Below are 24,989 nucleotides of genomic sequence, written 5' to 3' on the forward strand. Positions count from 1 at the left end.
TTTTGTAGGTGGTTGGTTGGTTTGTTTTATGAAGTCCCATCACCTTCCACACTCCCTCCCTCCACCCCAATGCCGTGCACTGCGGCAGCGCCACCAGTACTGCTAAATAAGGATGGCTGAAGGCACATCTGTGGTGACACATAGTGGAGTAGTTGGCCCAAACAAATCTCAGGCTCGGGTTTATTTGCAGCGGTACTAGGAAAAATGGGCTCTCCTGAATAAAACTGATGAAGGAAGCGTGCAGTCTCGTTAGTGTTTGAAACCAGTGAGGCTGTGCAACGGGAACAGTTGCTGCCCTGTTGCTGAGATCTGTGTTTGCTCATCCAAGCCTCAACAAGCAGATACAGCTGTTGTGGTGCACAAAGCACTTGGCTCCTGGGAGGCCAAGCATTAGGACAGAGCTGTGACTCGCACTTGATGCTCCTCTGCACGGTCAGCTGCTCTGAGGGAAAAAAATGACAGCAGCCCTTGACAGCAGCCAAGTGGAGGCTCTCGTGCAGCCTGCTTTTTTTTCCCAGGTAGCAGGTGATACTGGGTCATCTGCTTTCTGTACATATCTAACAATTGCGTGAGCCTTTTACTGACCTCTGCATGCAAGCCAAGATACAAGCAGCCCCTGTCTGGCAGTACAGAGAAGCAAGCGCTGGGTTTCGCTTTAGCTGTGTGTTTTTATGATTCTATTAATGTTAGTAAAATAAAAAAAAAATACAAACCTAGCTTAGAACAGCCTCTCACTGTAGCTCCATCTTCTAACATACATTGACCAAACCTTTTGATCCCTTATAAATTGGTTCCCTGCAAAATAACCTCTTCTGGCACGTGCAGAAGCTCTTGTGCAGCACTCACTCCCCTCACAGGAATCCACAGACTTGAGACAGACAGTACTGTGATGTGAGCTGAGCAGCTCAGCACGTGTTATTCCCTATGGCATAATAAGTGCTGGCAGGACTGTTTCTTTTGTATTTCTATCCTAGTTCATTGCTAATTATATAACCTAGAACTTTTTTTCCCCTCTTATTACTCACGTTTCTCTCTGTAACCTCTCACAATTCCTCCTTTTTAGGAAATGACGTTTTAATTTGCATTTTCATTGTGAAAACCAACAACAGCAAAAACCACAACCCAAATCTAACATTGTAAAGACCTATTACTCAAAATACATTATTTTAATTAGGACCATTTCAATAGCTGCTGTATTTTAATGTACAATGGGAGAGGCTTTCCTCATGTGTAGAAGGGGAGTACCAATTATTGGAGTAAAACCAATGCAGAATAATTAAAAGATATGGTAAAACAGATCATATTTTTTGATACTGACCACACTGGTTTGTCTCATGATCCCACGTATACTGAAAGCTGCAGGTACTGAGATATTTTTAGAATTAAAATTAAATTAGCCAAAAAATATGGGAAGGAATTCATATTTTCACCGAGACAGTTGCTGCGTGGTTGGACACATGCTGATACCAACTGCTGTAGCTGCTATCCATTTGTAGCTTCCCCTTCTTTCCCTTCAGTCATTTTTAACAGTTGGTCTCTCGTCTGGTAGGGCTTTGCGAGAAGCAGTCTGTGAAGAGTCCCTTTTGGGCATGAACCTGACTCCGTATGGAGCCCAGCAGAGACTGCAATCGCGTGCGGGCAGGCTGTAGGCTCAGGCCAGCCACTAGGGCACACGAGCAAGGTGACAGTGTCAGAAAAAGTCCAAGCAGTGACAGAACTGCTGAACTCTCTCTGCTGCTTTGGCATCATTCAGCCAGGGCAAGCGGAGAGGAACACATCTCTCCCCCTCCTGCAGCATAGACTTCACTTGAAATAATAAAATTTACCCAAATACTACAGAAATATTTTTCCCCACCAATATTTATGCTTCTTGACACCACAAGTAAGTGGTGTCTTACTTACTTAAGTAAGTAAGTATTACTTACTTAACCATTTAAAACTTTGTCTTTTGAATAGAAACCATAGACTGGTGTGATGTGCTCTTTCAAGCAATCCAGCAATAAAGATGTGGCAATACACATCTGATGAGTCACTGGCCACTGGTCCTTCCACACAAACACAATGGCAACAAAAAGCCCGGGTTTGAGCCTTACCTGCAGATTGTCACACATCTCCTGGCTGTACGTCAGACGCTGGATTTCTGTTGGAGAGCTGAGGTACAGAGCCTGCCCTTCATTACTGAAACAAAAGGTCCGTGCTATCCTCATGTCTGTCACAGGCAAATAGTTCATGTCGAGCAGAGGGCGAAGGCTGGGCAAGCTGAAGAGAAGCAGATAGCCAGGTTAGGCACCAGTTGCCACCCATTCTACACCTGCTCAATGGCTGCATTTAAGAATTTAAGTTTATGCTTTTTATAACTAGAATAGTTAAAATGCATCTCTAAGCTGAAAATTTGTATAATAAACATGCTGCCTTCCTATCATACTTGATTTTCTTGCATGAAGGAGGTTTCAGCTGCCTTGCCTCAACTACCCTTTGGCTTTGGCCACTGTCTGGATTTGAGGTGTGCACGTGGCACAGTACGGCTTGTGCCATATGGTTGGGTGGTTTTCAGGGTAAGGCTTGGCCCCTGTTATCACATGGCACCTGCAGAAAATGGCATGGGAGGTCCCTGCTTGCGCCATGCAGACAAAGGCTCAAGCATTGCCTTTGCTGTCCTCCGGCTTCACTTGGTTTGCCGTTTTGGATGGTGCTTTCCAAAACTGAAATGTCCTGGCTGGGGAAAGAGGGTGCAGAAAGATGAGCACATGGCTACAGGGCTGCAGGTGACAAGGAAGGGAAACCAGGTGCTTCCAAAATAGCAAGAGTGGGATTTGTTACTTCACACTGGATAAACAGTACTCTTTCTACATCCCAATTTTTCTATACTCCCCTATACCTGTTCTACCATAACTAAGCAAAATTATCAGGTTTTTCTTTCATGATAGTTAAAATTCATCAGCCATCATTTGTCACAGGTAGGGGAATTACTATAAAAAACCAGAGTTTGCTTTGCTGTGCGGCTGCTTTAACTCCCCATGTGGAGACAGGCCAAGGAACAGGTATAGCAGTAGACGAGTCGGGGCTCTAGACGCATCCACCAGGGAGTTAATGCAGAGCATCAGGCGCTCTGGAGCAAACACAAGCGTAATGTGATGGCACTGCACCATCCCTCTGCTTCGTTTTGCCACAAGATTAGTTAGATAAGTACCTCAGAGTCATGATGTGCCCATTGGCACAAAAGCACGCCAGACAGACGCTGTTACAGAGGGTGACCACATCTGCTCGCAATAAAAAGGACGTTTCGGTGATGTTGTGGACATAAAGACATGTTTGGGAAGGCAATGAGAAGACTTTGGCTTGTTTTTCTGAACAAATGACTGCAAATTGATGATCACCCATATCCTGGGAGGAGGAAGGGGAATGCATGACAAGCTTCCTTTTCCTTGTTTTTTCACCATCGTCAGCACTGTGTGGGTCCCTCCATACTTCATATGGTGGATGTGTCAATGTCCCCATGCAGTCCAAGCAAGCGAAGGTCAGCACGGCTCCTTTCAGTGTCAGAACTGTGCCTGCAAAATACAATTTTCTCTCACCAACACTGGCACCACAATTAAACTGGTTGTCAGCACTGGGAACATGTGCAGCACAGCTTAAGTTCATCTTCTGTAAACAGAGCAAAAGCATTAATCTAGCCAAGGTGACAAGTCTTGCTTGCTCAGTTCTTCCTGACTACGCAAGAAGGTAAACAAACAGGCTGCCAGTACTGAAAAGACTCAAGCAGCCACTATAAAATGATGTGTATAATACATGCTACTGAATACCGTAAAGATAGCCTGTTGTTTATCTCTACATCATAATAGAAGGAAATTTTTTCCCCAGCAGCAAAACTGCTCTTCTTCATCTGGTGATCTTCCAGCACTGTAAAAACAGTGGGTGGAAAATCTCTATTCCTGCACATTTTCTGACCGCTGTCATTATTTCCCTTTAAACATTTGAAGCGCATCCTGCCTCTCTTCAGACCTGACCTCTCTCAGCCCTCTGTTCTCTCTGCTACACCATCTGTCACTCACTCAGCCAAGGATCTCTCCTGGTACATCAACCTGCCAACATTTTTGTTTCCTTTCCTGAACTCCCTCCTGCTTCTCTGCAGCTTTCTGATAGTAAGGCAGCCAAACTGTTTAGAGCATCCCAGATAGGATCGCAGCAGAGCTGTACACAGGATTTTAATATCACAACGGGAAGGAACTCTGCTAATTTCCCTTCCCTGATGGGAAACGTATCTTTGCCCATGACAAAAGGTAATTTTTGGAACTAACACAACCAAAATGTCTCAGTTCATGAAGCTGCAGGTCTCTCATGACCACCTTTATTTACCTGTGTGCCTTCTATGCAGTAATACATATATTGAGAAAGTTCTGCCCCAAAAGCTGTACAAAACCATGCAGTTATTCTCCCTGTTGTACCAAGACAGATAATGAACAGGAAAGGAGCTGCACTCTTACCACTTGGTGACACCATGACTGGTTCTGACTGCCGCAAGTCGTCACTAGCAGGCAGATTAAGGGAGAGGATTAAGACCATACCAAGGCCTGTTCCAACCCAGAGACACGGGGACACAGCAGAGTCATTCTTTCGGGCAAAGGACTCCATGAAGTACAAAGCGGTAATTGCTTCCTTTGAGTCCCTGTCGATACTGGACACGCTGGAGCTTCGGGAACGGCTGAAGGAGTTTTCCCTATTTTCTGCATAAATAAATACAAGCAAATGGGCATAAATTGGCAGCCCTAGAACAGGCACAAGCCTGTAGAGAATACAAAACCTCTGTAGAGAAAATACAGAGTTTTTGTAACCTGAACAAACGTTCTGATACAAGCATGATACCAGCTGGCTGCCAGTGTATAAATAAGTGTGGAAAATGCTGTCAGACCTCATCAGTTCGATCTGCATTAGAAATAGCTGCTTATTATGGAGATTAGCATAGACTAATTAGAATTTACAACTGCCTTAGCTCAAAGGACTTGTTCTAAATAGCATGAAATAATTTTAGACCCATATGTTACCAATGCATTTAAAATTAATCCATGTATCTCATTGCTGCAGGACACGAAGGGAGATGCCATTACCGTTTGGAGCATATGTCCTTTACACTGCTCTTGTTTCCATCACTAGGACGTTCTAGCGCCGCGTTCACAGCCATCGTTTATTGTCAAGCTATTAATAACTGCTCTCAGGGTAAGAGACACCCATTGCTAAACTGATCCGAGCGTCCAAAACATCTCAGGGTTCAAATTAACTCTGGCTTCCCAGGGAGTGGAGCGAGAAACCTGCTCTGTTACCAAGGGCACAATTGCATAGCGGGCCATCAGGCAACAGTGAGAGCCAGCTGGAGACAGAGCTGTAATGTCTTCACATAGGTGAAGACACTCTGAACCTTTCAGAGAGAAATAAACAAACAGGGTCCAGCTGCCATAGGGCTAAGGATCTCCACTCTGCTTCGCTCAGTGCCAAGCAGGAAGCACAAAGCTGTATGCTCACCCCACACTGGAGGCTGTAAAGCACACTAAGGCTAAGAAGCTACTGGAAAGTAAAGGAGCCGGAGCGAAGAAGAGAGTAGGGCTTGCTGCTAGTATAGTCTTTGCAAAACAGTTTTTGCCAGTGCTGCCATATACTAACCTGCAGCCAAAAATAGGGCTATATCCTTGGAAATCTCACAGGCTTTTCTGCAAAAATAACTAGAGGACCAGGAAGATCTGGAGATGGAGAAAGACCTGAAGCTATTGGGTCCAGGATAAACATCTCCCTTCTGAAACAATTGTTATGAAGTAGACCTGTGTCTAGTATGAAATTATACTTCTTATAGCTCAGAAGAGAGAGCTGTCTCTTCAGAGACAGTAGGAATGTCTCAAAAGAGGAACACTTTCTGCCATGGTTGGAGAATAAAATTAAAAAATGACTTTCTCACTTACTTCGACTTAAAACTTGGCTAAGCCTCTTATTGTATATATGGTTTCTGCCCTCCACCAGAAGAAACAGTTTTGCTGGTGAATGTCTTCCTCATACAATATTTAGCAGCACTGTATTCCCCTACTCGGATGAAAATTGCTGAAATTATCCTCTTTACAGCAACTACCTGGGAAAGACTGGAGGGAACCACGACAAAGTGGTATTGGAACCACACCAAGTGTTACCATATAAGCTACCTTAAAAGCTGGCACATACGAGTGGGGGCAGATTCTCCTGCTACTCTGTCACACTTGGGCCAGCTTTTGTTCTTTGAAGGCCTATATAAATCATCAAACAGGAGGTTCACAAGATAGCTGTCCCTGGCACTTCAGTCCCAATTTCATGGCAGAGAAACTTGCATTTACTTGAACTTCTAAGCCCTGGCCTCACCATGTTTCAGCTTCACGTAATCACTGTTGTAATACTCCAGTTCTGGCTCAGTACTGCTAAATATATCTGCATAAAACTGGGATCGTTTTTTCATGTGCAAACACAGCTTCTAATACCTTGAGAATTAGTGTCTCCCATAAGCCCAAGCACTTTGTACTTCTCCTGCAGTGGACTGGTTGGTCCAGTTCCTTTCTAAGCACAGTGAGAGCTGCCAGGTAGAGAAGGGGAAGACAATAATTTCAAGGGAGATATAATCAGACCTCCAAAAAAAAAAGGGTACCTAGTTTTTTAAAAACACTATTACGTAATTCATTTTCTCTTTAACGGGTGTATTAATATCACAGTCACATAAAATTCAAATATGGTGGTGCTCAAACCGAGAAAGATGTTGAAAGGACAAATGTAGTTAGTGTAGGCGACATACACAGAACTTAAAATATATGATGTGCCATTTGCATGTGTCATCAAGATTTCTCCCTCCCTAAATTAACAAGAAGAGTTCCTCACTCCTGTGCAGTACAGTTAACTAATACATCTTTGCAGAACTGACACTAACAGATATAATCTTCTGGACACTTTGGGGAACGTACTGTGCCATTTTCTATTAAATACGCTACTCAAACTGAAATTCTAAAAACCAGCATGACACATGTCAAAATCTGATGTCATTAAACATATTGGAGAAGCAAACCAAAACCTATGAAAGGCTGCAATCACTAGGTGGCTTTATTGGCTAGCTCTAAAGCAAGGTAGAAATCTCTCCTCTTCCTAGGATTCAGCATAAATTTTAATTTAGTCTGGTTCCCTGGAACTCCTTTCTTAAAGGGATTATACCCCAGGGTTTCTATTTGAAAACCACTCTGTTTTATCCTAGAGAAACATAAAACCACGTTTTTTTTTGAAAATTTCAAACTTCACCATATCCTTTCCTAGCATGATGCAATTTTTTAAAACGATGTCCCATCTTCTGGAAGTTGACCTGTATGAACATTACCAGCCTGTGGTAATCCTTAATCCAACCACCACATTCTGGGTTTCCTCTTATATTTTCCTTTTCTCACCTTGCATGATGGATGTAGCAAGAGCATCAGATACAACACCTTTCTGCATGGGCCTGAGCCAGGACTGTCTTCCAGGCACTGCCTGTAATTTAGGCTAAATACAGCTGATTTGGACTCGCTGCTTCAGCAAGGGGACAGGACATTCATACTGGAGAGGCAGATAGCTTTCTGCTCCTCAGTTCTTTTTCCCTCTTCTCCTCCTCTGCAAAAAATCCTGGTATATGTCACTTTCTCATAAATGTACACCTGCCTCTAAATTGCCTCCTGCTTTGAAGGAGTCCAGTATTCTTTTTTCCTCTATGAGGCACATATCCAGCTCCCAGAATCTCTCTGCTCCCACCCAGCTGTCTCTCTCAGATGATCACATCATTTTTCCTTCTCTTCTTGCAGGCCTAGATTTCTTAACTCTTTTTTTCACCCCAATAAGTCTCCAGGCTGTTCCTGCAGCTGGCAGCAGAGCTGAGAGCACTACCAGAGGGGTCCAGTGTCCTCTGAGAGCTCCCAAGTGATGGAACACTCCCAAGTGATGCAGACTGCTAGACTGTGAGCAGCTGTGAGAAAAAGCATTATTATATGCAGTCTGTGCATTTTAAAAAGCTGCATTCCATAGGTTAAGACCACACAATATAAACATCACTACACTTCTAAGAGCAGTTCTACTTTCTTCAATTTTTTTTCATTCGGCCCTGTCCTATGCATGGTTTGGGTTAGTGAGATGTAGATGGAAACTCAGAAACCAACTTCCTTCATAACACTGAACTCATTGTTAAATTCTAGCTATGAGCATCAGCATAGAAATAGAAGGCTTCTGATTTAATAGCAACTGCAAAACCTCTACCTTGCTACCCATGTCACTGACAGAAACACAGGACACTGACTCACATGATAAGATGAAAATGAAGCCAGTGTTTTTGAGCCTTACCTTTGTTCATCCATGTTTGAGCAGTATAGTGATGCTCGTCGTGTGAGAATGTACTGATTCCATGTAATTGCTGAAGCATTGCCCGTCTGGAAATGTAACCTACTGCCACAAAATTGCATGCATTGCAAAAGGACAAGAACAATTGAGCCAACTGTCATCATGACATTTATACAAAAGCAGCCCTGAGCAGTTACTGCCCTATCTCTTTCCTTGCATGACAGAACTGTCCTACTGCAGTTCACTGATGTCTAGGAGATGATTTAATTTAAGGCATGTGTTTTTTTTCTGAGGTTGCAAAAGATTACGTGAGTAAATTATTCCATCTGTTTTAACTGTCACCTTTACAGAGCAGAGACTGCAGAGATTATGTTTTTTAACTTCCTTTTTAAGAAGAAATAAAACTGGAATTGTCTTACTCTCCCATGGAATAAAAAAAAAAAGAGAGAATATTAATGAAAAAACATTTTCCATCTTCATGGGAATGTTCTGACTTCTCTATTCGCATCTGCAGGAAAGGCTTTGCAAAGGAAACACATCCTCACCTATCATCTCTTTCAAGAAATTGTCATTGTGATTATTCTAAAACAGGACTTAGCACTAACACAGAAGTATAAAGCAATTTGTCTCTTGAAGTTAGGAATCAGGAAAGTATCACTTGTTATGAACAATTTAAAACACTACCAGTGAGGAAGATTGATGTTTTTGCTGTGAGTGTTTACATTCGTCACTGGAGAGCTTGGTAATTGACTGTCACAGCCTTAAATGCTATTTACAAGTCCTTTCCTGATTTTAACACATCAAGTAATTGATCTGCTTGTTAAACATATACAAAAATCAATCTTTTTGGTATGGAACTCATATTCTAGAAACAAAGCTAAATGGTTTATATCCTCCTCAGCTGGAGATTTCTAACCATTTAATCCCAAGTATCAGAAATAATAGAAACTAATGAAACTCTTAAAACATTGCCAGTTTAAGGAATGCTCGTCTTACAACTTTAAGAGAAATCTGTCCATTTTAAAATTATACCATCAGGAACGCATGCAAAGCTCTGAATGCCGGTATGAACAAAAATAAAGGAACTACAGTTCAAACATGAATTTGCACACAGTAACATCAGAAAGACACAGAGATCAAACCATATTACTGCCAGCAATGCTTCAGCAACACAGGGGAGAAAGGGGCAGGAAGTAATGCTGCAGAGATTTCACACATTTAAGAAGACAGCACGTTTACTTGGCTAAAAACACCTTCAAACACATTTTAATAGCACCACTCTAAAGCTGCATTCCACATAAAGCACTTCACTAGAAAGCAGCAGAAGTTGTCTTAAGCACAATGTGATAATAATCTGGAATTTTACTGAGAATTGTTTCCTACCAGATCAACTCGAATAAGTTTCCCTAAGAATATGTTGAAAAGCCTGTGAATATACTGCTTGCCAAGCATTCAAACCAGGGTGGACACGTCTGTGCTTACACAGAGCTCACACCTGTGGGATGCTTGACCCTTCCAGGAAAAAAGTTCTGAAATGCATTGTCTTGAAGTTACTGCAGTCACAGAACTGTAACCTGAATGGCTTCATAGAATTATAACAATGCAAGACTGATGTAAACGATGGCAAATAAAGGCCTGAAAAATAGATTCAAGTCGCCAGACTTGGATCTTGATTTTGATATTTCCAGAATATGGAAAAGTTCAGGCTTAGGTTTTAATTCAGCGTGTTTTAAAGCTAGTAGAGAACTATTAAGGCAGAACTATTCTTCATATTGGAAATGTAGTAGAAATAAGCATTTTCATTTCTATGACAAAATGCAAGAGATCTTTACAGTAAGGAATCTATCAGACTTCCATATTTTATACTATGAGTCACTTCCCTTTGCAATCACAAGCAAACAGTCTTCACATTCAGATCACTAAGAGCTCAATTTGGATAAAGGTTATAAAGTTCAGACATATGTTTTTTTAATCAAAGACGTCACAATTCTCTAGAATTTAATTACTTAATTCCCATCCTAAAATATCCATTCTGCTGAAATGTCTTTCCTAACACTGATTGTTTGGAAAGACTGATACATTGTATTACTCGCACATGTTGAAGTACCCAAGAATAAGGAGGGAACAAAAGGTATTACAGAAGAAAATTCTTGTGTTCATTCAATAATGAAGTCAAACTAGTTAATGTTATAATGAAGCAAATGAAAGCATTTAAAGTCCCCCCCAGGCAGATCCTGTATTTGTGTAACTAAAGTGCAGTTGGAAAAGCTTTGCTTTAGAAAAACCCTTTTGGAACAGCTATTTTCGCATAACTTGAACAATCCTGAGTATTTCCATGCTCTTCCCTAGTTCTCTATACATAATAGCCCACGATCTATTCCATTCTGCCACAGAAGTACCACGAACCACCCAATGGTGTGCTGCACTTCTAAAAATGTTTCAAAGATTATTTCAGCTCTAGAAAAACATTTTGTGTTGATCTGAAGCAATTGCTAGCAAGCAGAGAAATGCTAAAGTTGAGCATGCAGAGCAAAACACACCCTTCAAATTCAACATGCTTTGAGTACAATGTCAAATTAGCTTAACTTGGAATCAAATAATAATTTAAACTGACTAGACATTAAGTAAGTGCAAGAACATCAAAATTTTCCTTTCGTTGGGTATTTTAAAAAAAAGAGGACAAGTGGATCATAACATCCAACTAGAACCTGACAGAAAGTGTGCCCCGAGGAAAAGCCAAATGCGAACTCTATTCTACCCCAACAGAGTTGGAATTTAGGCACCATCAATTCACATGCATCCATGCAAGGCTCTTCTTAATTTCTTCCCAAGCCTTTTTCCCTGGTCATTTGGCATGCTGTTTCACAAAGCACCTCAGTCTCTCCATTGCATTTTCTAGGGACACAGGGAACTGCAAGTTCCATTTTGACCAGACTTTGGCAAACACATGCTAAAACTCTACTTAAACCTCATATGGGAACCAGTGTGAGATCTGATAAAGATTATGATTCAGTCAAAAAGACAACAGCTCCACTGGCATTTTGCAGTCTAGTGATTGTAGCACTCAGCAAAAAGCTAGAGGCCGTTAGCTGTAGGCACAGATCAGTCTAAGAGGACCAGTACTGTCCATCCATGCCTTCTGCACCTGTAGCCACAAGGTATAACGAGGAACAGCATTCTTCCCGTCTCTCCTAGAAGCTGAGCCACTGATGCGTGCTGGGGAACCTGAACACCATTGCTAGGGTCTAAAAAGTGTGTTCCCTCCTGCTTTAACAACCTACCTTTAATGCATGTCCTCTACCAGACTTCCTGGGCAAGGGGCATGTCCCATGTGTTTAAGGCATTCACTCTCAGAACCACACTACTTCAGACTGCATCCTAGAGGAATGGATTGAAGTGGGTGGGCTGAATTATCCCCTTACTCCCAGGACCAGTTGCCATTATTTTTGATATGTCTATGTCACAGGCAGACCGGGCTTTGCTCCTTGCTAGGCTTTAAAGTCTCTCTACACTATCTTTTTAAGAGGAAGCAGGAAAATAAATTTTTTAAGTTCTATTTTATCTACAGTAGAAAACAAGCACACACATAACTGAAAAAGAACTGAATTCTATGGACAAGTCACTTCTGGAAATAATTCTATTCCCTCAAGAGTAGTCTATGGATCTCACACCTCAGTGTTCAAACTGGATACTTGGAAACAGATATGAAAACTTTGCAGAAGATGCTGGCATATTCTGTCTTGCAACACTTGCTTTTTTGGTGCCAAGTGTTTTATTATAGCCATACAGAATATGCTGTTCAGAAATCTTTGAGCTTGCAGTGTCCATTAGACCAGAAGTGCTGTCATTTTCCTAAGTATAGGAAAAAATAATTTCAACCTTCTAATATCTTCTTTCTTTGTTTGAATAAACCTTTCGGTAGAAAGAAACAGATTTTTAAGTCATAGAACAGGTCCTCTGCAACATTTTTATCCTCTTGCCTGCGCAGAGAATAATTGTGGTGACAAACTGAGCAATTAAGGGAGACTGTGCCTTACCATGGCATCTAAGTTATTTTGTATTAGACTATTCTTGTGTTACTAGTCAAAATGATGTAAAGTAACTTCAGATGCTAATAAAATTGAAATTACTTACAAGCAGAATTGACACCATAATCCCCTCAATTTAAAAATTTCAGACCAAGGGGTTCTCCATCTGCTATGAAAGCCTTGCTGTGAAAAGCCATTGCAGTTAGGGGCCTTGTGAAGCGTAGTTCCACGACTGCTCTAACATGCCCAGTGGGTCAGGTAAGGATCAGTTTGGCTGGCTGCTTAGGCAAGGGAGTCAGCCAAGAATTATCCACCCTGCAATACAGGGAGGCAGGCCAAAGAGAATGCAGGGGATAGTATGAGCTGTTCTGGAAACCTGCCAAAGATGCAAGAACCTCCTCAGAGAATCCGTTTATGCAGTTAACTGCCCTTATGATCAAAATGAATATGTTACTGTCTTCCTGAAGTTGTGCCTCTACCTTAGTAGTTTATGCATGTGAAATAAATCTTGTCCTTTTCTCAGGAGAAATGGACAGGAGATTATTCCCTTCCTCTCTGCAGTACCCTGCTTATGCATTTGAGTATTTCTGTGGGTTCCCTTCAATAGTTTTCTAGATTAAGCAACTAGATTATTTCTTTCTTTCATTGGAGGTGCAGGAACCACTATCTTTGAAAACTTCAGTGATTGTCTCCCAGGCTGTCATTATAGTTCACATCCACATGTGGGTTTCAGACCCAACAGACCCAAGATAAAAGAAGCCAGTGATAAAAATGGATAGCTCCCTCTTCTCCTTGCCACATATGAAGGAAACCAAATAATCACATTCACTCATCTCATTCAAAAAAAATCTGATGGGCTAAGCATACAGCACTGCTGCAGACAGTGCAACAGTATAGCCGCAACTGACAAGAGAAAGCCTCATATAAATTGTATGGAACTTACATAAGAAATACTGTAATACACAGAATGACATCAGCTAAGCCTTGCTCCTCAGGCTGTGGACTTGTTATAACACAATCACTCTGTATCACATTTCCGAGACCTTGACTACGACGCACTGGATTTATGGGAGCAAATGTCGGTCCTTCTCTATGGCTTCATTTACTTATATTTACAGGGAAACACCAATTAAGGCATAGATAGATCCTAAGACTTTGGAAGCTTTGTTACAGAAACAATAAACCAAAGTAACAGGCTGACATACAGACACAAAAAGTTATTGTAAAATGTGCTGAATCTAAAAAAGCAAATTAAAAGCCTCAAAAAACCTCAGCACTCTAAATTCCCCAAAACTAAACCAAAATCCAACAGGAAAAAATAAATAAACCCAGAAACTTCTGCCAGGCTGTCTACAAAGCTTCTTATGGTGATCCTCACAAATACTTTTGAACAATGAAAGTATTATACAGTACACACCAAATACCACCCATTTCCAAAACAAATTGGACAAAATCATGCAACAGGTGAAACAACCTTTCCTCCAAACAGTTTTAGTCATTCTATATGCAGATGCAAAAGAAAAACTTCAAGAATAAAAATATACTGGATCTATTAAAATGGAAATTGTATTGTTCTTGTCATAGAACTTTTGATGAGGTTATTAAAGATAATGACGAAATATTCTTGTATGGTTCATTTTGCCAGCTCACAATGACATTTCAATTCAAGTGCTCTATATAAAATTTTAACTACATATAATCAAGTGTTAATCTAAAACCTGAAGGTAAATGCTGAAACTGATCTATTTTAAAGAAAATATAAAGCAAATCAAAAGACTCTGGTTTCAGCATTCCTAGAAAATTACAATGCACAGACAATCCTTGCTAGAATTCCTTATTCAGCAGCACGTTTGTAGCATTAAGATGTAAATAGCCTTTCTAGTCAAGTGTGATTAATCTGGACTAGTTAAAAACTACATAATGGGAAATAAAAATAATAAAAGAAAGAAACAGTTTTCTACCACTGCTGGTTGGAGAAAATAGATTTCAAACACAACATTTCAAAGGAAAAACTCCACTCTGCCTTTACTTTCTTACTAAGATGCATGACATAAGCACAAATGGACATGTACATATAGAATGCTCTGATTTCTGCGTGAATGCAGGCAAGGAAGAAAAAACTGGCAGAATCTGCCAGCACAAGCTCTTGATGGCAACAGTAAGTCATGTCAGAGAGAAACTTCTGGAGAATGCAAATGGGTCAAAAAAGCAGTATGCTTGAAAAAACGATAACCAAGAAGTATCAGATCTGAAAGGGTTCTCAGAACTAGCTGCAATTCATAGAAGCATAGAGGACTGCATGACAGCATATGAATCTATGCACACATCCATATAGCCACCAGCTATACAAGTATTACCACACTGATTTCCTTCCCACAACAATTTTATTTTTATTCTTTAACATCATTGTTTTCTTTTATCTAAAATTACAATTAAAAATTGGATTAAAACCAGATTTTGTTTTCCTGTGCAGCAAAAGAGTGAATGTTTTGGTCTTATTCATCTACACTGAAATTCTTGATCAGACTGGAATCTCTGCTGTTCTACTTGGAAAGGGGGCTATAATGGGGGTAACAACTGTGCAGTGTTAGCTCTTAGATTGAGATGGACTGTTGGATTTGTGTGACAGGACAGAAGGCAAGCCAGATAGGGGTACACATTTTCACCAAAGCAGCTAAACAAGAGGTTAATACAATCCCTATTACAACATTTCTGTGAGAACACCTGCAGACAAAATAAGGCTCTCGTCAGAGCCCAGAGCGGCAACAGGCTGAGACACGATTGTTGCAAATGGCTACAACCTGCAAAGATACCTGTTAAGCTTGGAGATGAAACACATTCCCCTTTCTACAGAATGCCATCATAAGACAAAATCTACATAAGGATTTTCTTAAGTAAGATAAATTTGCATTCATGTATATTTTCCATTGCTACTGATATTTAAAAGCACAACGTTAACTTGATAATAAAAAATGTAGTTTATACCCTGTGCAAGAAAGTCTTGTCAAAGAAACTCAGTTAGTAACTCCTAAAATCTCAAAACCTTCTAATCAAAAAGGACTAGAAGTTTAGAAGTTCAGCAATAGAATTTCCTGTATTGGTGGGTTTGTTTACAATGCAAATAAATCCTTACATTGTTGCAAGGAAGAAACAGCTTACTTAAAAGTATATGAAAACAAGGTTATTTAGAATGAATAATATTCTGTTAAGAACTTGCAAAATTCCAATTTTAGCTAAATATAGATGTAGAATATTAAGCAACTACAGAATATATTGTTAAGAATACTGCCTTCATGAAACCAGAAGGTACTACAGGACGATATGTAACATTTAAAATACTGCAAATGGTATTTGAGAAGTGCTGCATTGAATGTCTGGCTAATTATTGAGAAAAATATAACTACAACGAACTGCTTGATCTAGATACTAGTGACTTTTTTTGGGGAAAAATCCACCAGGCTTTGAAAGTGAAATAACAGTAATCTTTTCCTTAGAATAAAATCCACTTGAGTTTAAAAAGCTTTAGAGCTTTTCAAGTTCTTCCATGTTGGATGGGGATACTGGGAAAGACACAGGTTAAGCAGTAACAGTAACCATGCAAGCATAGACACCACTCCTTTGCTGCTCTGACTTGCCTTTTGAACTATTCTTCTATGAGCATGGAAGAAATATCAGCATTTTATGAAACTGAACAGTTTGCAATATTTTGATTAGCAGAAAACAAGACCTCCTCCCCCTTCCATTTTCTTCCTATGATTCATCATTGCAAAGATGTTCTTCAAAAATGCTTTACTATATCAGGAATCTTTCTGCACATATAAAGAGATAAGAGTCAGCAAAATCTTGACAATCAGCTAACAGGAACGAAGTCAGAAGAGCTTATTGTGTGAAAGATGCTTGAAAGTATACATGATGAAAATGCTGGAAATACAGTTCCTATTATAACGAAAGATCAGATTTAAATAAGTAGATGTTGAAATCCAGTATGAGGAGAAGATTGATTTATTATTGCAATGTATATAGTATGATTAGTCATCAAAATGTATTACCTTTTTAATCAAGTCAATTAGAAGAGGTTGTAAAGAGCAGGAGCTGGAAGCATTGTTAAAAAAATCTCCAAGGGTTATCAGTGCCTCAAGACAGGCTTAAGAAAAGGTATGAATCACCTACCCACACACAAAGTTGTGGGGTTTTTTAATTAAATGTATAAAAAGACCTTAATACTACTGAGTTAGGAATCTCTAATCAAAATTCTACTCAGAATTATAAAATCCTACCAAATACTAACCTGAAATACTACATTTTTAGTGAGGACATGATACACATATATTGATTCCCCCATGAGAATTAAGAAAAGTAATTTCTTGTGAATACATCTAGTGTTTATTGCAGCATCTGTTCCAAAGCAGCCAATAAATTCTTAACACAGAGAGGACTTTTGTTTTATTTTGGAATAGTCCAACCAGAAGGTTTTGATCCAAGACAGCTCTATATTTTTGAAAGAATGTTTATTCTCATTGTATTCATTCTCAAACCTTTTACTTCTCTTTCTTCTCCCTCATCCTCCTCTCTATTCCCAGCCCAAGAATCTTTCAAGGACTGTATTGCCTTCCACCATATTATTTAGTAGAAAAACCTTCAGAAATGAATCAAATTACTCAAAAAACCAGTCTGTCTAGAAATTCAAGGTAAATGAAAAATGGCAGAACATCAGTCATTCCAGTCAGATCCATTAGAAGCCGAAAGACTAATACAGCAGGCATCTAAAAATGTTTGGATAAGTTGGACAGATGAATTTGTTTTAATGACAAAATATAAATAATCAGAAAATTATTTTAGTATATAGTCCTGCTTAGTCTATGGACAAGGTGACTTGTACTTGAACCCACACACTCAAGAACAAGCCCAAACTGAGTTCCATCACATTATAATACGTGTTAATATAATTGACTCTAAAGACTGCCTGGGTCTTTCTTGCAGCAGTCATTTAATTGACTTTACTGAGGCTTATAATACCAATTCAGTGACAGTACTGATACTTTAAAAGAGGGATTTTTATGTCACTTTATGTCACTCCACATTCCTGAAAGGAAGATAGATGACTAACTCCAGCAAGGGATACACTTGAATATTAAGATTGATAGGTATAATAATTAGCAACTAACAGAAACCAAATCTTTAATGATGCACAGCAAGAATCATCATGCCACCAAAAGTATCACTGGATTACTACATGTTTTGTACACGAGGACCTTATGGGGGTTGTAGGTTCTGCCTTTCAGTGACTCTACTTACTCTGAGAGGATAGAAAAGAAAAAAAGAAAGCACAAGGGGAAAGAAAAAAAGCAGCACAAAAGAATTAGGTAGTACTGTGGTTCAGTTATGTACAAGTAGTGCTGATACTGGAGCAGTATCTGCGTACAAGAATTCCAGAAGAGTTTGATACTACATAGGATGAAGAAAAACACACAGCAATAGAAACTACTGTGGCAGCGATATATTTCCACCACGAGCTATTATATGATAATGGTACTTACCATATTCATGTGGCGCATAAAAAGAGGTAGATGAAAGGGTTATGTTATGATCATCAATAACTAATGTGGAGGAAAAAATGGTGATTATGCAGATGAAAACTGCTCTTACACACAGAAATTCATAAAAACCTCAGAGCTCTGTAAATCTGCTTTAGCACAGTGTTCACACAGAAGCCATTAATGAATCCAAGTTAAAACTGAAATTTATAGTAGGTTTAGTATTTAAACAGGATTACTTCTCATAACTGATTGCTGAGGATTACACTTTGTCAGATGTTGCATGAAGCCCACAATGTGATTTAACACTTCTGCTGTTCAGCCTATGACTTAGTCTTTGAATAGTCCACAATATTGTAATGTTTTCCTAAAGGAGATGTGGTTGAAGAAACAGTAGCATCAGTTGAAATATCACTGCTCCCAAGTTTCTGACCCTGTTCCTCTGCAGAAGGTTAATGCTTGTCTAGGAAACTTGGAAAAATAGAACACTTGGACACTTCTCACTTGCTTTAGCAAAAAAGGCTAAAGGCTAAAAAAAGGTAATGTAACCCAACATAAAATGCTGTTTAAGCTAAATGTTCCTGTACTTCAGAAGAAAGGAACAACTCAAAGGATCCCTCCTCCACCAGTATGTGTTAGTGATAGCATCTGGTGATGGAAGATGATTTCTACAAGAGATCTAATGACATAGCTGGGAGATGGTAACAATTTCAGTGAGCGCAGTGGAGAGCCTCTGACCATGCTTTGCTCTACGTCTCAAGGTAAATGCTGTTCCTAAATCAAATGGAAGGTACTGATAGAAGACACTGCAACAGAGTTGGGGGTTATCAACTCCATTCCAGTCAAGAGAGCAATCTTGGGACCCTCTGTGCAAATCAGAATGTTTTCTTACAGGATCTCACACACACAGATACCGTGTTTCTGTTGTGTGATCCCCACAGTATTCATAAGAAAGGTTGAAAAAGAATTTGCTATTTTCTGTTACTGTAAAAAAAAATAAAAAAAAAAAATCGAAGGTTCTAGCAATTTGCCACTAGAAACAAATGTATTTGCATTAAAAATACAAAATCAGACACTCAGCGATATAATTCCCCTCTCTCTGGCTCCATTAACTATCACAAAATTTAGGGAATACTGGTTCCTGCTGTGAAGAACTGTGATGCAGACACCTTTGTGGGTGGGCAGGTTAGGGTGCAGATGGTCTTTGTAAGGCACAGGTCTAGGGCCACGGTGTTGTCCATTGCCTATCACTTATAGCATTTTGTGGGGTTCAGGCCATGCTATAGCCCAGATAACAGTTGTAGGAGATAATTATATTCTTACAGACTGGAAATAATTCTGTAACTTGATTAAAATTAAACCCTGGATTTTTAAAAGAGTCAATTGTTTGAATTAAATATTATTAAAATATTAAACCCTATGATTTCTGTTGTTTAAGTATTACTAAAGTCGTATTCAATCAACACTACCATCCTACAGCATTTATTTTGATGCTATGCTTTTTCACTTTTTGATAGACTGAAGCTTTTCTGCACTGACAATGCATTGTCCTATTGCAGGAATGTGGGGGAAGTGGAAGCCTGGGAGACACCAACAGCGGAGTGGGAACACTATCAACACTGAAGAAAATCGCATCAGCTGAATACTTCTGCTTAAACGATCTGCAGTGAAATAGCTGGCACTGCTGAAGTTAAAATGGGCTTATTATAAGTTCTAAGGACAATGCATTGCCATGAGTAGTCCACTTTGTCTCTCTCGGCTTCATTGAACTCAGGTAGATCAATATCTGAAGTCTTTTTCCAAGCACTAATGCAAGAAACTTATTATGAATAGAAAAAAGTAATTAGATTATGGGCTATCATTTTACCATAAATGGTGGCCAGTGATTGTGGAAATTTAGAGTCTTCAGTACCAATTAAAAAAAAAAAGCCTGAACTCACATTCTAAAAATACCTTACTCATTTTCAGACTTGATAAGCAGAGATAGTGAGAGTTTAAAATGTTAGTATTAGTAGCTGTCACAATAACTGCATAAGCTGCCATGAACAGTCTCTTTTCTGGAAACAAGGCGCCTGATCCATACAGGCGAGGGGACAGCTATAAGGGTTTGGCAAGGTTCAGCATACTACATCCCTAGGCAGCGCAGGGCTCAGAGGCAGGCTTGTTAGTAACAACAGTAACACACAGGGGTTGTTCTAGTTCTAAACAGTCAGACGGCGACAGCAGTTCAGGGCAATGACTAGAACAAGGATCATGCTAAACTTATTTGCTTTCATATCCAGTGAGAAATTCATGAATACTTAGCAAAATATTCATTGCCACCCACCTTCTGTGGTGACTGGGAGAGAAATCTCCATGCAGGCTGCAGACTGTGCTTTTCTGAAGGGGGGCCTCCCAGGTCCTCGGCGATTTGCTTTTGAGACGTCTGCACTAGAAAGCCTTTTTCCTGAACTGCAGCTCTGGGATGTTGGACTTGTACAGTGACCATTCACGTGATCTGGAAAGTGAATGCAAAAAGTGCTAGGTAAAGTGCCAGCACTTGAAATTCAGAATGGAGGAGAGATATATTCTGATATTTGAGAATGTTTTATCAAACAAGCATGCATATATAACAATAACTCACCATATCTTTAAGGTTTACTTTGAAAAAAAACAAATGACACAACTGGCACATGTTCTTAGAGCTGCAGATCCCACAGCATTTTGTTGACCTACGTGAACAGGCAATTTATCAAGATAACTGGTGGTAACGTGGTCAGCTCTGGTGTTGCGTCTCCTAGCAGCCACCAAATAAATCTGAAAACTATCTTTCCTTTTTGCTCTCAAAGACCTGCAATTTACCACAGGATAGAATTTAGAGCTAGATATCTTTGTTAGCTGACTTGAGGCTGCATGTAACGTGCCTCTAACTGCCACTATTTGGGATAATTATAAACATAGCCATAATATTGCTGGGCATTTTATTCTGTACATGCCATATAGATTTGTATTACTGCTAAGGAAGGACTGTTAAACTGATTTGTCTACTACAGATCTAAAGATACGAGAGCTAAGTCCTTGGATGCTTGCTAGAGGCCATAATCAGTCAGCACAGCATGTGCTGCTGTCTGATGGATGAGCCATGGCTGCTTTAAACTCTGCCTGTATTTGTCTGTTCTTTGTTACTGGCAACAGGTCTTTGAACCACAACAATCCACTGATCAAGGCTTACATTGGAGTTCAAAGTGCGTTAGACTGAACTATAAAGCATTCCCGTGGTATTTTTCCTCCTCTCTTGTTGGGTAAGGCAATATGAGAAGAATTACTGAACACAATATCCCCCTCAGCATATGAAAAGATACACACCCAGGTATAATTGAATTATTTCTGGTCAACAGGTAATTTGTACTTACTAATTTAAGTAAACAGCAGGTAATAAGCACAACAAAAATTCAGACTTGCGCAAGTACACCAAATATTTCTATTCAAAACTATGGAAGTGCAATACTATAGGTAAGGATAAGATTAGAGTTTCTACCCTCATTTTAAATGTCAACTTATTTATACCCAAGAATTAGATTAGTTTTTAACACTCTCTATATAAGCATCACATTCTGTTAAGTCTCTCTGATTTCTATTGTATCCAAGGAAAGGACGAATGTTAATATACCGAGATAATTTATTTCTTGGTTGCCATGTCATGATAGCACATGATAGATACATGATGAAAAGCTATTTCTACATTCATAGGACAGAACAGATTATATACTGAATAGACCATATAGTGTACTATTATATAAAGCCTTCCAATGTGTGTCATATTCTTTCCACGTGAAAGCAGTTCAGTCTTGATGAACAGAGCTGGAAAGTATTGTTCAGAATTGTAGTTTAGAAAGCAATTTAGTATCTGTACTGCATAATGAGACAGTTCTGTAGGAGACAATTTTCATGATTCTTATCACGTTTCTTAGTACATTGCTACTAATTGAGCTAACAGCAGATCTAAAAGAGGTGTGGATGATTTATTCAACTTATAGTCAGGGAAATTTCCAAAATATGCTGTAAATATTCATATATTTCAGTAGGAAGTCCTTTGAGATTGGGAGCTTTTTTCAAGGCCACAGGCCCTTGACTGTTCAACCTTAGCAACAGACACATCCTCATACAGCTGCTTCCTTTCTTCAAAATTCAGTTTGTGTGAAGGAGTTTCGGCATGGATCTGTTTATCTCCACTGGGATCCTAGGAACCAGTGAGGAGCATAACAGAGTATAAAAGAGTCATTCTACATCACCATCAACAGCATTTGTGAGTCCCTTTCTCTGAACATTGTACCGAATGGGCACGATTCATCCATTATTCCAAATTTTAAGACAAATACCATTACATTTCTCTTAGTATGCTTGCTTGCCTCAGTTACCTTCAAAGGCCCAAATTAAACAAAACCAGTCAGTAGGACACCTAAATCTCTTTAGGTGTTTTAACAATGTCTTTCTGAATAAGCAAAGGCAGCTCCTGTGTAGAAAAGAAATCAGACTTCGTCCTAGAAACTGCAGGACTATCCCTTCAGGTACAGAAGTTGGTGAAATGTTTTGGTGCTACAACAACGACCAGAAGAAAGACTTCAGTGATCAGCTACACACTTCTGTATATCCTAACACTGTTCTGTTCTTCTGATTAGATATATACATTTAAAAAATAATCATAAAAAGGAGAAAGGCAGCTCTTCAGACCTCAGTAAACACAAAAAGACACGGTACAAAGAGTAACATAATTATAGGGAATATGACTGCAACATTTTTGCTCAGAAGCTGCTAAGAATCAGGCAGATAAAGACCACCCAAATCTATGAGAAAATCCCATGCGTGCATTTAAAAATTGATTCTTATGGTTTTTATGGTATAAACTCAGTGACACAAGATATTTCTAAAGAAAGGTTATGTACTATTTAAGAAAGGGTCCCTTACCATGTTGTCTGAACTATTTAAGAAAGGGTCCCTTACCATGTTGTCTGAAAAAAGAAAATGAAGCATACAAGAAAAGTGATAAGAAGAAACCAAGAAACCCAACACTAGTTTCCTACAATGTACTTTCTAAGGCAGATTGAGAATGCTCATGCTGTCATCTGTTGACAAAATGACTGCAATGGTTTACTAGCACTCTGAGATCCCAGTCATCTGGTCCTCCTTTGCCATGACAGATGTCTTCCAATCACCCCAAAGAACAAACAGAGTAGGTGTATAAAAACTTGGCTTTATCCCAGCTTTTTCTGATTGGTAAGGAAGTACAAAATTTAAAATTTTTCCTTTCTGACTCACTCCTTTTGTCATGTGGTCACTGGGGCATTTCTTACATCAGAAATATTAGTTGATACTGGTCACCAGTTGATATCAGAGACCTTAACATTGTACGTGATAAGCACTGCATAGATTACCCTGTGCTGTTGATGCAATAGTGCAACAGCTCCCAACTCTCTCTTCTTCTGGAGAAGGCAGAGAATAATTGCCCGGGGAGAAAAAACTGCACAGAAAGCCCCCCTCCTTTTTTCAGCCCCTTTCCTCCACTGCATTGGCCATAGCTTCTTATCCCTTCCCATGAGTGCTGCCCCCCCATAAGGTCAATGGAATTTGCATCATACTCTGTAGGGCTCCTAGATTCCAGTAGTAAGCACCAGAATTACTAACACATTACATTTGGGCATCCTGAATGAGCAGAGCTTGGTCTGGAAGCAATCTCCAGGTTGTGTAACAGCTATTCTACTCTGCCAGGACAGCAGTCTTTTCTCCTGCTTGTGGATAGTGAACTAAATAGCCAGGGCTCAATTTGTAGCTATTCTGTTCATTAATCTAAAATTGTAAGGCTTATATGAGCCATTGGAAGCAATGATAGCAGATTACCCCATGCTACAATACATTAGCCCATTTTATACTGATACAACTCCACTGATTTAATAAAGCAGATAGTTACAACTTGTATCGCAGATGCATTAAAATACATGAAAGAGAAGTTAATGACAAAAATTTCTCTAATAATCTCCACCTGCTGCTCCCACAGAGCAGGTACTGACTGAGGCTCACAATGTTACCCATATGAATTAAAAATTCCTTAGCTAGCCCTGTTGCCAAAGAGAAGCACCATTCAGTGCAGTGTGAACCCCAAAAACTGTTTAAAAAAAGAAACAGAACTGTGCTTGGTGGAAGGCTTGCACGTCACAAAAATTACCAGTGAGATGGTGAGATTAAGAAGAACTGAAAAAGTAAAATTGGTTACTGTGAACTAAATGAAAATTCTGAGAGATGCCTTCTGAAAGATGCAACGTGAAACATCGCAGCAACAAGCCTGGGGGGGAGCCTCAGACTTAGTTTTGTTTTGAAAAGTATTGACACAGACAGGAAGCATATTATGTACACATGTGGATTTTAGCTTACACACAGTGATGTGTACATACGCCAAAGAACCTTCCTTGTCATACAACTGTTTTAAAATAGTTGGGAACCTCTGCAAAAAGAAAAAAGGAACCAATAATTTAGCAGTGAAAAGCTGAGTCCTTGTTAAACTCAAATGTATTAAAAATGTCAGTAAGAATGGAGAAGCATGCACTTGCAGTTGCTGCCTAGAAGCTTGTGCTACGCTAGACAGAACAAATAAATAAATAAAAGAGGCCAACCATTTTTTTCAGTTCCAGCAAAGGGATACATTCACACAGAAAAATGAACTGAGATAATGATCTCAGAGAGGATGAGAACAAAGGGATCTAAATACAACTAATTAGAAGTATTATAATATCATACTAAGTTGTAAGGAAGTAAATCAACAGTAGAGCAGTCAAAAGGATGAGACAGAGGTGCTTTAACATAAAGCAGAAAAAAACCTGAAAAATGAGTCCCAGAGAATCTCCTCAATAAATGTTGAAGAATACAATCTCTACTGTTAGAGGGAGGAAATGTCTATGTTTCCACTGGGAGATTTTGGGCTATTATCAATAAATTAGATTTTTGGGTAATAATTATGGGTGAGCTTAATCTTTTTTCTTTATGCAGTAGAGAGATATACATTTAAATAAAGGAAGAAAAAAAAAAGATGACATAACTATGC

At 39.4% G+C, this 24,989-nt stretch overlaps 1 protein-coding gene across 5 annotated transcripts in view; it reads right to left on the minus strand.

Annotated features, from left to right (window-relative positions):
• STXBP5L (syntaxin binding protein 5L) overlaps positions 1-24,989 on the minus strand; it is a 197,940-nt gene that overhangs the window by 3,125 nt on the left and 169,826 nt on the right. For all 5 annotated transcript variants that reach the window (XM_069866934.1, XM_069866918.1, XM_069866947.1 and 2 more), the window contains 4 exons: positions 20,244-20,414; positions 4,485-4,724; positions 3,191-3,551; positions 2,094-2,259 (listed from right to left, as the gene is read on the minus strand). In XM_069866934.1, coding sequence (XP_069723035.1) covers positions 2,094-2,259; positions 3,191-3,551; positions 4,485-4,724; positions 20,244-20,414 — 938 coding nt within the window. The remainder of the gene's footprint in view (positions 1-2,093; positions 2,260-3,190; positions 3,552-4,484; positions 4,725-20,243; positions 20,415-24,989) is intronic.

The sequence above is a fragment of the Phaenicophaeus curvirostris genome, chromosome 1 (assembly GCF_032191515.1).
Source record: "Phaenicophaeus curvirostris isolate KB17595 chromosome 1, BPBGC_Pcur_1.0, whole genome shotgun sequence".
In the NCBI taxonomy this organism is placed as follows: Eukaryota; Metazoa; Chordata; class Aves; order Cuculiformes; family Cuculidae; genus Phaenicophaeus; species Phaenicophaeus curvirostris.